Consider the following 13,471-nt stretch of genomic DNA (forward strand, 5'->3'; position numbering starts at 1 on the left):
TTCCTCTGGTGAATACTCAATAGACTCTGGCAGTGAAGCACGTGGGCATAAAAAAATGTCACATTCTGCCCTCTGCATGTATAAATTAAAAAAAATAATCTGAGCCTTAGTTACATGTAGGAATTAACAATTAAAAAATCTGCAGTAGTGTTTTTGTGGCAAGGGCCAGCAGAGAAGCTTTCGCAGAAGGCTCTGCTGTAACATAGGAGAATGCCTGTGGGAACGTGGCCCTCCTGAGCTCAGCACAGCTGCTGTGCCTCGGGGGGAAAAGGGGAGTGCATCCTTTGTATGCAGGTACTCCGGGAGCAGTCGTGTGCCAGAAAGTTGGGGATGGTGATGATGAAAACTAGAGGTTACTGGCAGTTTGAGGCTGTCCTTGTGTGTGCCAGGGAGAAGGCTGGCACTGTTTGCTCTGAGGGAGAAGGTCCCAGTGGGCTTACTCTGCCCTGCAGTGCCGCACTTTCCACGCCATGGCAAGCAGTTGGCCCTTCCCCCTGGTTTCGGACTGCTGCCTTGGGAATTTGCTTCAGCTATTTCCTGGAATACGAATTTGTTTATTTTCAAAGGAGAACAAACGTAAAACTCATACAGTAGCTTTGGATAGGGCATTTCTTTGTAGAGAAGTGATTTCGATCACTGAATTATGGCCCCTTTTTAAGAATTTAAGTATTTCCAAAGATTGCACGGAGCATGAAATCATCTGGTAGCATATAAAAAGTACAACTACAAGAAAGTTGTGTGCCTGATATCATGCCTTTTAGTCATCTGTGCTTCATGAAATGTTTGCAAAGCGAGTGCAAAACGTAATCATAGGATCATGGAATGGTTTGCATTGGAAGGAAGCTGAAAGATCATCTAGTTCCAACCCATCTGCCATGGGCAGGGATTATACACTCCAATTTTAGTTTGGGATTTTTTCTCACGTACTCTATTCACTGGAAGCTGATATATCTGATTAGTCATTGAACTTCTGCTCACCTCTAAAGACTAAATTATTCAACATAATAAACTAATGATGATAGTGCTGTGGCTAATACACTGAGGTTGGAAGCACTTTAGTGGGTGATTCATTTGGAAGTGTTTTGATTAACTTACAACTTGTTCCTTCAAAACTTGGGAGTATGCATTCAGCTTTCTGTGACACGAGCTGTCCCTCTGCAGTGAAGTGAGAGTGTGCTTGAGTCCCAGCTCCAGTGGTTTTCAGATAGAGCTTCATCCCACATGGTTTAGTCACCCACCTCCGAGAAGTAAGACCACATCTTTAAAAAGTGTTTTCCTAAATGAAAAAACCCCACAAATATCGAAAGTTTGCAGTGCTTCTCTTAGTGTTTTAATACTTACTTTGTAAAAGACACCAATAACCTTTCACCTAAAATACTTGAAAAAGTTTATTTTTTAAAGCCTCAGGCGGCAGTTCACGGTGCTATAGGAAATGCTGAGGCTATGTAGTCATCACCTTAAACCAAATCAAATCTCCCAAGCTGTTTTCTTCTTGTGTCTTTATTGCTTTTATCTCAAGAACAGAACGTACAATTAGGAACTTGAAAACTAATGTCCCGCCCCTTCAAACAATAGACAAACACAAAAGCAGGTTTGAGCCCTCGCTGATTGACATCCCAGTTCTGCAGCAGGTTCTCTGTGTAACTGATTCGCTTCAAGAGTTGGCAGGACCGAGCGCAGAGGAGAGCGCAAATATTAGCTCAGCCCTTCGTGCTGAGCTGCCCCGGCGCCTACAGAGGAACGGCGGCCCGGCCGTACACGCGTTCCCCGCGCCAGCCGCCTCCGGTGCGGGCCCCCCCTGCGCGCTCCTCGGCCTGCTGCGCTCCTTGCGTTTCAAACCGGCCCCCGCTTGCCCACGGGCTGCGGGGGGCCGGCAGTCGCTCGGACCCCGACCGGTGCCCTCCGCCCCAACCATCGCGCGGGGGAGCCCGGCGGCGGGAGAGGCCTGCGGGCCCCTCCGCGCCGTGCGGCGGCCGGCTGGGGTGGCAAGGCCCGTGACTGCCGCTCCACCGCCGTTCGGAGAACCCGGGCCCGGCGGAGGGACGGAGGGCTGGGGGGGCGGCGGCGGGGCGGGGAGCTTCCTGCTACCCACACCCCCCCCCCGCCGCGGGCGCGATGGGCCGTGCCGGCAGTCAGACATGTCAGTGGCTGTGCCGGGGAGCAGGCACGCGGCGGCCGGCCCGAGGGGAGGCGCGTCGCGGGATCTCTGAAGGGACGGGAGAGCCGGAGAGCAGCGGGGCCGCTCCCGGCCCCTGTACCCCGGGCGGGCGCGGCGGGACCCGGGGTGCCAGGCGCCGGTGGCCGCCGGAGAGAGACCGCACTTTTACTGAACTTGAGCCTCCGCTCCCCTCTCTTCTTTCTTTCTCACTCCTCCCCCGTGCCCGCCCCTTCCCCGCCGACCTCCTCTTCCTCCTCCCTCCGCGCCCTGGGATGTTTATTCGGGCAGCTGCGTGAGGCGCGGGTGGTGGTGGGGAGATTCTTTCCCCCTCCGTCTGAGCAGTTGTAGGCGCTCACATATTCACTGTGCTCCAGGGGAGAAAAGGAAACAAAATGTCTGCCAGGGCCGCGGCAGCCTCTGCCAAGGTAAGTCTCGGCTCCGGGATGGCGACGCTCCTGCCCCGCTCCGATCCCCGGCGCGGTTTTGGCGGTGCCGCCCTTCGGTCGCTTGTGGCGCCGGGAAGCTCGCGCCCCGCCGAGCCCGCGCCCGGCGGCAGCGGCTTCCCCAGCCCACCCCGGCTGCGCGGGCAGCCGCGGAGCGGCTCGGCCTGAAGGGGGTGGGTGAGGCGGGCGGGGGCCTCCCGGCCACCTTCCCTGGGCGTCCGGCGGGGCTCCGCGTGTTGGCGGTGCCGAGGGAGCGCGCCGGTGGCCGGCAGCCCCCAGGCGCGGGGCTCCTGCCTGCCTACCTGTTGGACGTGCGGCGGCGCCCGGCTGGCTGGCTGGGGAGCGCCGCGGTCGCAGGGCCTCGGCGGGGGGACGGGTCCGCGCCGACCCTGGGCGCGTTTCTTACGAGCCGGGCCTTGCTTGGGCGGGGGCTCCCCGGCCCCCGGGAGAAGCGCCGGGTGGCGGCCGGAGCGTGCCCTCGCCGGCTGAGGGGCAGAGGCGTTCGGGCGGGCGCCGCCCGCGCGCTGGGGCAGGCCGTGCCCTTTTGTTCCAGGCTGGAGTCGGATAGTAATTAGGAAAGGTTCAACCGGGAGAGGCCAGTACTGCAGGATTTTTCTGTAGCCGCTGAATCAGTTGGGGATGGTTGTTGCTGACACACGGCAAACAGACTTCAGGCGGCAGTAATCCTTCAGAAACTTGCACTGGTCCTCCACCTGATCTGTAGGTGTTTATGGTGCAGGTGCACGTTGCGGGGTGTGTACTCTGACCTCCCCTAGCACTGCCACGGCGGTGAGTAATGCCGAACGTCCCCGAGGGAAAGAGGTGGAGCTAGGAATGCTCAACAGGTTATTTCTCCTTCGTGTAAAATTAAAGGTTTGCTTTGAAACTAGTTTGACTTCAGATTTCCAACTAGTTTCCAGCAGTGACTCCTAAATAGGTGTCCTGGTTTCAGTGTGACAAGTTCCCATCGTGTGTTAGTTGGTGCGTTGCTGGAGCTCAGGCTTTGTGGTGTTTGCTCTCGAGTGAAACTATGTGGTTTCGATCTGATGTCACTTTCTGGTATGCACTTACTGAGAAATGATGTTCTGCAGGCTGAAGCAAAATACACACCTTACTGCATTACTACTCAAAAGTTTACTGAACAGCTTAGCACTTCCTGAAATGCTAAGTTACTGGTAAACTTATTGGTTGTAAGATGCTGTTGTTGGCTGTGGTTATTTTATCAACTCCGAAGTCTTAATTTTACTTTCAGGGTGTATTCAGGGCAACTTTGTCTTCCAGAGTGAGACTTAAAAACTTAAATGCCACTGTTGCCGTACTGAGTTGCATGTCCTTTTCAAAGTGTGCTTTCAGAGATTATTTTAACATATGTGCACACATTCAACAATGAACATGCCCAGTTGGAGAAGTAACTTATTTTGGGTAATATTTCAAACTGGCAGTATTACCTAGCTCTAGAGGCAGATAAAGCATATGTTCCTCCCCTGCTCAAATGCCTTTATATTTATAGGACTTAAAGATAAATGTTCTTTTTTGCTTCTGAATAGTGCTGTGTTAGAATTCTGCTACATGAGGAATTGTGATAAATTGCATCAGCTTAAGCTTTGCCAATTTTTATATTGTATAAAATTGGGGTGCAAGGTTCTCCCTTCCAGTTTAGCATGCTTTAAAAATACAGCTATTCTGTGAGGCTGTGGAAAAATACTGCCTTCCACATGTGCATGCACTGTCTTAAAAGTGTTTTTTTTTTTTAATACAGAATAATTATCTATTTTGACTGTGAACTGGTGTACAGACTGGCGTAAAATTGAAAGTTGAATCTTACCACAGCAGTTATTTGAAACTACTTCCTGACAGTGTTCATGTTGCATTGGCCCTTTGAGCATGTATACCGTATCAGCCAAGCTAATTATACTGAAAGGTATGTTAATTTAAGGATGTTGCAGAATAGTCTCCCTTGTATTTAACTCTTCACTGGTATAATTTCAGATTTTATAAAAATCAGGTATCTGAGTAGCATCTCTTAAAGGAGGAAAAATAATGTGTAAGTTCTGTTTGAATTCTTACAGTCTCTAATAGCTTTTTACCTAAGTTGTTTCTTAGATTTTTGATCTTGATCACAGGAATGTCTTCAGAAACTAGGATCTCATGCATACAGTTCACATGAATTTCCTTGTCAAAACAGAAATGCTTTCAGTTGCTGGGTAGCATTATTTCCTGGGCTTCTGTTCATGTAGTTTTAATAGTTGTAGAGGGGGGGATTGTAAGTATTTTAGAAATACTAGAATATTTGAACACGTCTGTGTTCATATTTCAGATCTTGTTTCATTCGGTCACCCTTTCTGAACATGGTATCTGGTTTCTCATTTTTGGGATTATAAAGCATTACAAAAACCTCTGTGAATGTTTTTCTCTTAATATCTACTTAACATACTTTTTAGCCTTGTGGGCCTTATGTCCATGGCCACATTTATCTTGGCACGCTTGACCAGAAGAGAATTAAAAGTTAAATTCTTGATTAGCTGAGTAATTTGTATTTGTACATGTGGGATTCCTGGGGGGTATGATTGATTGTATTATGCTGTATTATCAACAATCTTTATGCTGACTTCCACTGCCCTTCAGTTTTGGTTACTTTTTCCCTGTTATGCTGTAAAAGAATATGTTTTTGGGTTTTGGGTTTTTTTTAAAGCTTTTAAATGGCTGCTGTTGGTAGTATGCAGTTGATAATGGGATGAGAAATCTTGCTTGCAGTTGAACCTAGTGGTGGCAGAGGTTGCAAAATGTAAGGGGCCTAATTTCTTCTGATGTGTTTTTGAACACTACTAATGAATACTGTGGGAATGATTATGTCAGGATATTAGTAATGAGATGTAAAGGTTTCCACCTTTAAGCTGAGGGTTCAAACGCAGTCTACATTCGTTAAAGAAAACAAAAAAACCCAAACCCAAACAACCCCGAAATCCAAATAGATGCTTTAAGTGCTAAATGTGGGGACAAGACTTAATAAATCCTTTAGCCTTTTTGAATGCTCAATCTGAATCCTTCAGACTTCCTTCTAGTTTTCAGTAAGTGTGTAAAGAATGCTTCCGGGTCTTTCACCTCAGTCCTGTAATTAATTGGATATTGGGTTTTTGTAACCATCTTCGTAGCTTCAGGCAGTATCTATTGTCTACCACTTTAATCTGGAGTTGAGAATTTGATCATGTTAACAATTCGAGACTTCCTGACTCCAAGTACTTCTTGGTTTCCTCTACTAGAGGGATTGACATGTAGTTTTCATAATAAGGGTTACAGTTCTACCCCAAATCCTGCTTAGTGTATTTGTTTCTTGCAGAGGACATGCACAAGCTTTTAAAGTGTTTTTAAATGTGTTGTAATCTCAGCTAAATTTGAAACAGTATTTTGGCTTTCCCATTTAAATCTATATGAATTTAATAGACCACAGGCTGTTGGTGAGATTATTCAACTATAACAACAAGGAAGAAGTGCATACATAGAAAGTGCATTTGGGGAGGTAACGCCAAGTATGGAAATAAGCTGAGGATTTGTTTTAACATCAGAACCTTCATTCTACTTAAAAAAAAAAAATCCTGTGAAATGACTGCATTTAATTTTGATAATGTTCCAGTAAGCTGTATTTGGACCTTAGGAAATACTTCTTGTAATGTTTTGTTTTCAAAGAAGAAATTATCTGTGTGACTTAAATTTGGGGTTTGGATTTTCTTAAATTCTTCAACTGTTGCAGTTATGACTATAGATAACTTCAGCTATCAAATGGTAGCTTAAGTGCGTTTTTCAGTACAAATTATGTTGTAATGTGAGAAGAGCCATGAGCCCTGCACACTCTGTAGTCATTATGAAATGCATTCTGGAGCTTGCTTCTGGTTCAGCATCCAGCACAAAGATTACTGTAATGTAAACAGAGCTTGAAATCTGACTGTGCCTGGGAGCTGGTTCCACCTATGGAGTGGAAAATCAGTAAGGCCTTATCAGTGACCAGGTAGCTGATCTTTGTTTCAGGGAAGAAGTCTAGAAATGGGTTATTGTATGTCAGGTATTTTAATGTGCACATTTTACTACTACTTATGTAATAATAAGAGTAGAAGTTCACCTTCTGCTTATGGAAAAAAAAGTCTCAAAGCGTTGTACTTTGAATTGGTGCTTGAAGTCAAGAGTGGTCATTAAGCTTGAGTATATGTCCATGTTTACGTTACAGTGTACCGTTGCAGTCAAAACTTCGGGGTATGAAGACTTGTGAAAATACTTGTGATGAGGTCCTCAGCATAAGATGTTAAGTAGAAAATAGAACCATAACTAGTGAACTATTCAAGCCATAGATTATGCTCAATACTTGGGGTTTATTATTTGAAATGTTCTGCAAAATTATTGTTTATCTCTGGTCAAAGCACGCATCCAAAAACTTTGTATCAATGTTGAAGTTCTGTGCAAGGAGCCAACTGTTCACCTGTTCTGTCACTGGCTGTGCCAATAAGCTTGTAGTATGGCGTAGGACCCTTTTTCCTCTTTGTTCTCCCATACTCTGTAACTAGAGGAAAGGGAATGCCTTGTGTGTCTCAGGGAGGTGGTGGTGGGGGTGGAAGGTGGAGTACAGTCACAGCATACAGTGGAGAGCATAGAGCCATATGTGTGTATGTCAAAATTAATAGTCCCAATGTTTGGTTTACTAGCACACTGTCAAATTTTAAGTCTTTGATTTAAGAGGGGGTAGTATTTGAAGCAAATGCTTATTGTTAAATTTATAGGATGTCTGAAGTGATGAAGTCTGTATAGCAAACAACCTTCTAGTCAAGAAAGGCATCAGTCATTTATACTGCCCAAATTTTTCTGGTTACCATAGTAAAATGCAACAAAAATCATTATCAAACTGTGCTTGGTGTTTTCTCAGGCAAATATATTGCTAATGACTTCTTCACTGAATGTACTGATTAAGCAAACAGCCACAGGCAAGTCTTAAAATGAATTCTGTGATTCTGTGCAGTGTATTTATGCTGAGTGCAAGAAGTCCTGAAATGAAAACATTGTCTTGTCTTATAATTATGCTATTTTAGGGACAGATTATTCAAATATGCACTCTACACTCATAAATAGTAGGGGTGCCCTTGTTTCAGAGGGCTGTGACTTACTGCAGTGAAGGATCTAAGAAAATGGAGGATGAAATTCATCTTAATGCTCTAAGTTCTAGGATGTGTCCTTTGGATCCTGCAGAGTAGCAACCCTTGCTGAGGCCACAGGTGTGGTGACTTATCCAGGGGCAGTGGTGTCTGCTTGGTTACTCATGGGTTTTCCTACTGCCGTAGATCCGCAGATAAGCCGCAAGCCCTGTGGGCTGTTTGAATTAGATGAGCTAGTGCAGGGTTGGAGAAACTGCCTCAGTGTGAGCAGGATTAGGCACTTTTTTGCGCTTGCTATTCTGAACTTCATAGGATTTTCAGGAGCTCTTAAGAGTTGTTTCTTGCCTTTGCATATCAGGATATCTTTAGACACTTGGAAAAATCAAGTATTGTAGGTGGTAAAAAATGAAATATTGGCTTTATGTTAAGATAGTATTTATTTTCTCAGGTGAGAATTGGTAGTATCTACTGGGATTCTTGTTTTCTAATTCGTTACAGGCAGATGTTCTACCCTCTTGGGTAGAGTGGTGGGGGAGGGCAGCATAAATTCAGTAAGGAATACCGTGTTGGAGAAGTTCATGTTCTTATGAGAAGTGGGCAAGCATACAGTGACTGGTTTTGGACTGCATAACTCTTCATAAGGTGTTTCGTTAGCTCTCTGTAGCAGAGGAAGCAATAACAGAACTTGGTACTGCTCTGGTAGTCTTTTTGTCTCCCTCTCCAATTGTGTACAAAGTACTGATATGCTAAAAATAGAAATTGAGCAGAAGTAGGCAGTTTCCTTGACCTGTATTTCCATGCCTTGACCTGTATTTCCATGCCTTTTTCTGTTAAATACTACCCTGAAGAGCAGTCTTCTGAATTCCTCACCACTGCTTTTTACATCCCGTTTTTTTCCTGGGAACTTGATTATAAAATGTGCCCCTCCTAACCAGACAGTAATTAGATTCCAGCTCATCCTTTGGGATTGTATAGGCTGTTCCTTGCCCAATAACAGCATGTTTACCTCTGCTCCACTGGTTAAGCAATCATTTTAACAGTTGGCCCCCATTTTTGTCTACAGCTTTAAGTTTTTCTTTTAAGTGTTAGATGGCTCTACTTCAGCTATTTGCATTCTAGGCTGGTGTCTTGTTTCTTATGATGGGTGTAGAATAAACAAGATGCATAGGGAAAGAGGTAGTGTCTTTGAAACTTAATATGCTTTAGAGCATATGGCCAAGCTTTTGGACATAGCTCTTTTGGAAGAATTGGTGTGGCTGAAAGAATGTCCATTGCTCTTTCCTAAGAACCTTTTCTCTCTGCACCACAGCTGCTATAACAGTGTTGTTGTTGCTACAGTATTAATGACTTGGTTATATTCATTATGAGGTCGGATGATACAAAAATTATGAAGCGGTAACTTTTGGCTGATGAGACACTGCTCAATTTTCCAAGTAGAGTTTAATAAAAGGAATTAGTAATCTTCAATTACAACTAGGGGCAGTAACATAATGAAACAGGACAGATTGTTGAATTCGAACAATGATGTTGGGTTTTGTATGACTTAAATTACCAGCAGTGGTGACATGTGTAAAAGGACTGACCTGGCGTGTGTTGCTGTTAAATGATTAAAAGAATCCCTAAATTTTAAAGTCTTAATAAATAAATAAAAGCAAAGAGGGGGATATTTACACAGTTGCTTTCAGCTTTATTTACAATTAAATAGGCTTAAACTATGTCACCTAAAGATTGGGTATTTCTAATAGAAAGTAACAATTTGAATTACTGTAACTGTAAAACTCTGGAAGTAACTTTAAAAGGTGCTACTTGACAATGTGGTATCATAATTAGTCATTTGTAACTAATATGGGATCAGGATAGTACCTGAGGCTAAGTATGCCAAGTATTGTTTATCTGAACAAATTCCAAGACTTATAATGAATTTGTTATTCATGTTCATTTTAGATGCCTGGCTTCACCAGAATTAAACCTGGGAGAAGGCCAGATCATGTTAACCCTCTCAGCACAGGGTAGTTGTTTAAAAACAGGCTTTTCCTGTCACTCCCCGAAATCATATTTCCAGTGGGTATTAAGATGTTGAAGCCAAGCTTGAAGGCATGGCTTGTGGACAAAAGAGCTTGTGTTTCTTTCAGAATTGAAATTAAGGCCATCGCATACAGGATAAACCCCTCTGTTAATATCCCAGCTGTGCAGGAATGGAAATTCCTGAAGGGTAATTCCGTATGAGAGAACTAAACTGACTTGCATTTTGTTTGGGATTTGCCCCCCTATGGATTATGTAGACTGGATTAATCTTCTGAAACAGGGAGCCTTTTGCTAGGGAATACAATAAAGGTCTGCAGGTTTATAAAAAGTATATTAATGACTTGAAATAAGAATGTGTTTCTTCTGAATTAGATGCGGTGCTGTAGAAGCCTCTGTAGTATGCCAACTTACTTTTTCCAATTTTGCTCATGCAGTTTATTGTAGTTTGCTTATTGTTGGTAATTAGATGGTAAATGCCCCCTAGAGCTACTCAGGAAACTACTGAGGTTTGAATCAGGTGATCTGTGAGTAAAATTGTTTGAATACCCTGTCATTATGCAGCTCTAAATATTTAGTCTGTTCATCTTGCAGCTGCTGACTCCTGTATTTTGCATTTCTTATAGGCAGTAGTGCTGTTTAGACTGAAGAGTAAGTACCACAGGTAAGGTGATAAGCGGGCTGTGAAATGTCATCGTCTTGGGGGAAGTTAGGAAGCTTCTTGACCATATACCACCAGGTTTATTAGAATTTTTTCTTTATGTTGCAGTCAGGAGCAGATCTTCGAGCCTTATGTGAAGATAGTATAAACCTATGCACTGTTATTTTCTGAAGTAAATGGCAGAGGCACTATATCACTGCAAAGTTGTCATTGTCTGTCCCATCCTCCCCAGTTCTTCTGATATTGCGTGTCTTGGCAAAATACGGTCTTTGCCACTCAGTATTTCTTAAACATCTTTGAAACTGAAAATGTTTACATCAGTGTATTCGCCCTCATGGATGTACCAAGAGTGTATCAGGTGAAGTTAGTCTTCACAAGCAGTGAAGATTCAGAAATAAATAAGCAGCCATGTTTTAAATTGCTGCAATAGAGTAATGTCTCTTAAGAATTAAGAAGGGGAAGCTGGAATAGCTAGGTCTGTGCAGTGCTTAAGTTTTTTTGAGTACCAGAATCTTGGGAATGAAAGGTTGTCATCTGCTTCTCAAATAGCCTTATTTCGTTACCTGAAGAGGCCCCATTCCTGGAAACGTTCAAGGCCAGATCAGAGGGGGCTTTGTAGAACCTGGTCTAGTAGGTGTCCCTGCCTGTAGCAGGGGTTGGAACTAGACGATATTAAAGGTCCCTTCCAACCCAAAACATTCTATGATTCATTGGGAGGGAAGATGTGTGTTTGGTTTGTTTTAGTTGTATTTGCCTACTTTTCCTGGGGTTTTGTACAGACTTCTGCCAGCTAAGCCAAAAGTGAGGACTATGATGGGAAAAGAAACAGGGATGAAAATGCAAGATGGTACTTGAAGGAGAACAGAAAAAAAGGAAAGAGAGTGCCAGAGGCAGCCAGATAGTTTTAAATTCCGGATCAGCTACTCATTGCCTCTCTTCTTTCTTCCCTCTGCCATCCTGAGGAAAGAAACAAGAGCTGAGGTGTCTGGACTCTCCAAATAATTTTTGTGAAACCTTGTGTTGTATGACTAAGCCTTACTTACAGAATTGGCTCCTGAAGACTAACTGCATAGTTGTATTTAAAAACTGCTATTAAGAATAGTGAAGATTATGGTATTGAACCTGACCTCTGAAGGAACCATAATAAAAAGTACAGATGTTTTACTCAAGTTGCAGAAGTATTTTTTTCTTGTAGCTGTCATGCCACCACATTTGCTTATTTTTGTTTTCTGTAAGAGAGCTGAGGGCAGTGGGGAGAGGAGAAGAAAATCATAGGAAACCTCTTTTAAGTGCTAAAGCAAATGAAGGACAGTGTGAAGGACACTGGGTTTTTATATAGAAATTCTAGATAGTAAGAACTTCCATAGCAAGATAGAAGTATTTCAAAACCTATAGGAGTGGAAACTTCAGATGAGAAATAATCAGAAGTTGTAAACAAACATGCTGAAACGCACCTGCTGCTTATCCTCTTTTGTGCTGCATTTGGGAATAATGGAAATCATCACATGCACTAATTTGGGGTTTCTGCTTCATTTATAGGGTTTATCTGAACATATTCCCAGATAACTGGGAAAGGGCAGAATCTTGACTATTAGGATAATTTGGCAAGCTCTATCCTTTTAAATGCATATCTGTACTTTCTCGAAGTCTTGTGTAGATAGCCAACAAAACAAGCATCATCAGAAAGGCTTTGTTCTTACTGGCTTAACTGTTCATATAGGTAGGACCTGAAATACAGGTTAAGTAAAACGAAGAGCTCACCTTTCTGAGAATTTTCAGGGAGAGGAGGCACTGACCTAAATGTTCTCAGTTGTATGAGGAGTGGTAATTTGAATTAGTTCAAAAGACGGTAACAATTCCTGTGAAACGAAAACATTTCTTATAAATGACATGTTATGGCTTAGGGTGAGTCCTCCTCTTTTCCAGCTAAACAGACTACTTAAGAAAGGGAGGTAGTTCAGAATTACTTGCTTTCACAGTATGCCTTTCTCTTTCTGGGGAGAGGGAACACCACTCAGTGGTCTAATGGTGCAACCCTTCCCACCCCCTGAATGCTCTGTGAATGCTGGCAGGCAGTATTTTTAATGTTAATAATAGGATTTTTCTGTGTGTCCATATTTGTCAGCTTCCTCAAATGTCCTGAGGTTCCCGCTTTCTGATACTGGGGAGGAGCTGGGGTGGGCGCTGTTGCATGCTGAGAAGAGCTGCAAGTAGGATTGATAACTAGTGTCAGTGACCCTTACTCCAAGAAGAATAAAAAAGAAAATGGCTGTCTAGCCGATAGAAACTGCAGCCCCCTTTGGGAGAAGGGAGTCAGTGTTCCAAAAAACATCTCCACTAATGCAGTAGTCCCAGTTTCTCTGCTGATGCACTAGTAGCTATTACCAGGAACCCATCTTGATCAAGTGGGTTTCTGTCTGAAGTATGAGGTTATGTAATTTTTTTTCCCTTTTCTTCCAACATTACAAGGATACTTTTAAGGCAGTTGGATATTGATAATGCTAGGACTGTCTTTTTGGCTGTAAACTTAGTTTGGCTGACAGCAACGTGAAATTCTTATCTTGTACTTTGAATTGAGCTGGTATAGTAATTTAAGATGCAAACAGGCATGAGATGGCTTTTAAACTTGATTGTGGTAGATTTAGATAACGCATTTTGGTAGCCTGAACTTCAGATTACGTTGACTGTCTCCCTAAAAAAAAAAAAAAAAAATAAATAATCAAACATGCCTTAAGTTGTTCCTGATAATAAAAATACTTCAAACAAAAGCAAGTTGGAGAAATGTTGTATGGGAGTTTTCACTTCTTCTCTGAGTGAAGTAAAATTGAGAATTTTCATGATGTACTTCATGTTTGTCTTCAGTTTTATTCCCTTATGTGTGAATGACAAATGCTTGAAGTCACCTAGGGTGAAGTAGTAGAAACAGATTTACTAGTGTATAGTGGTAGAGTAAGCAGACTGTGGTCTTCTGTGCAGCAGAAGGGCTACGTGGGACAGGGAGAAGTAAACTATGCTGTAAGGTGCAAATGCAGGTAGCCTTTTCTATGAGCCT

At 43.2% G+C, this 13,471-nt stretch overlaps 1 protein-coding gene and 1 long non-coding RNA gene across 6 annotated transcripts in view; one reads left to right on the forward strand and one right to left on the reverse strand.

Annotated features, from left to right (window-relative positions):
• Positions 1 to 1,482: 1,482 nt before the first annotated feature.
• LOC136019167 (uncharacterized) lies at positions 1,483 to 3,368 on the reverse strand. Its single transcript, XR_010614762.1, has 2 exons — positions 2,904 to 3,368; positions 1,483 to 2,521 (listed from the first exon to the last, which is right to left on the reverse strand). It is a non-coding gene; the product is annotated as an uncharacterized LOC136019167 (long non-coding RNA).
• TJP1 (tight junction protein 1) overlaps positions 2,132 to 13,471 on the forward strand; it is a 74,141-nt gene continuing 62,801 nt past the window's right edge. For 3 of the 5 annotated variants that reach the window (XM_065689090.1, XM_065689092.1, XM_065689094.1), the window contains exon 1: positions 2,132 to 2,583. In XM_065689090.1, coding sequence (XP_065545162.1) covers positions 2,551 to 2,583 — 33 coding nt within the window. In that variant the 5' untranslated portion in view covers positions 2,132 to 2,550. The remainder of the gene's footprint in view (positions 2,584 to 13,471) is intronic. The other 2 variants (XM_065689089.1, XM_065689093.1) reach the window with 1 other exon arrangement.

Source organism: Lathamus discolor, chromosome 8, assembly GCF_037157495.1.
Source record: "Lathamus discolor isolate bLatDis1 chromosome 8, bLatDis1.hap1, whole genome shotgun sequence".
Classification (NCBI taxonomy): Eukaryota; Metazoa; Chordata; class Aves; order Psittaciformes; family Psittacidae; genus Lathamus; species Lathamus discolor.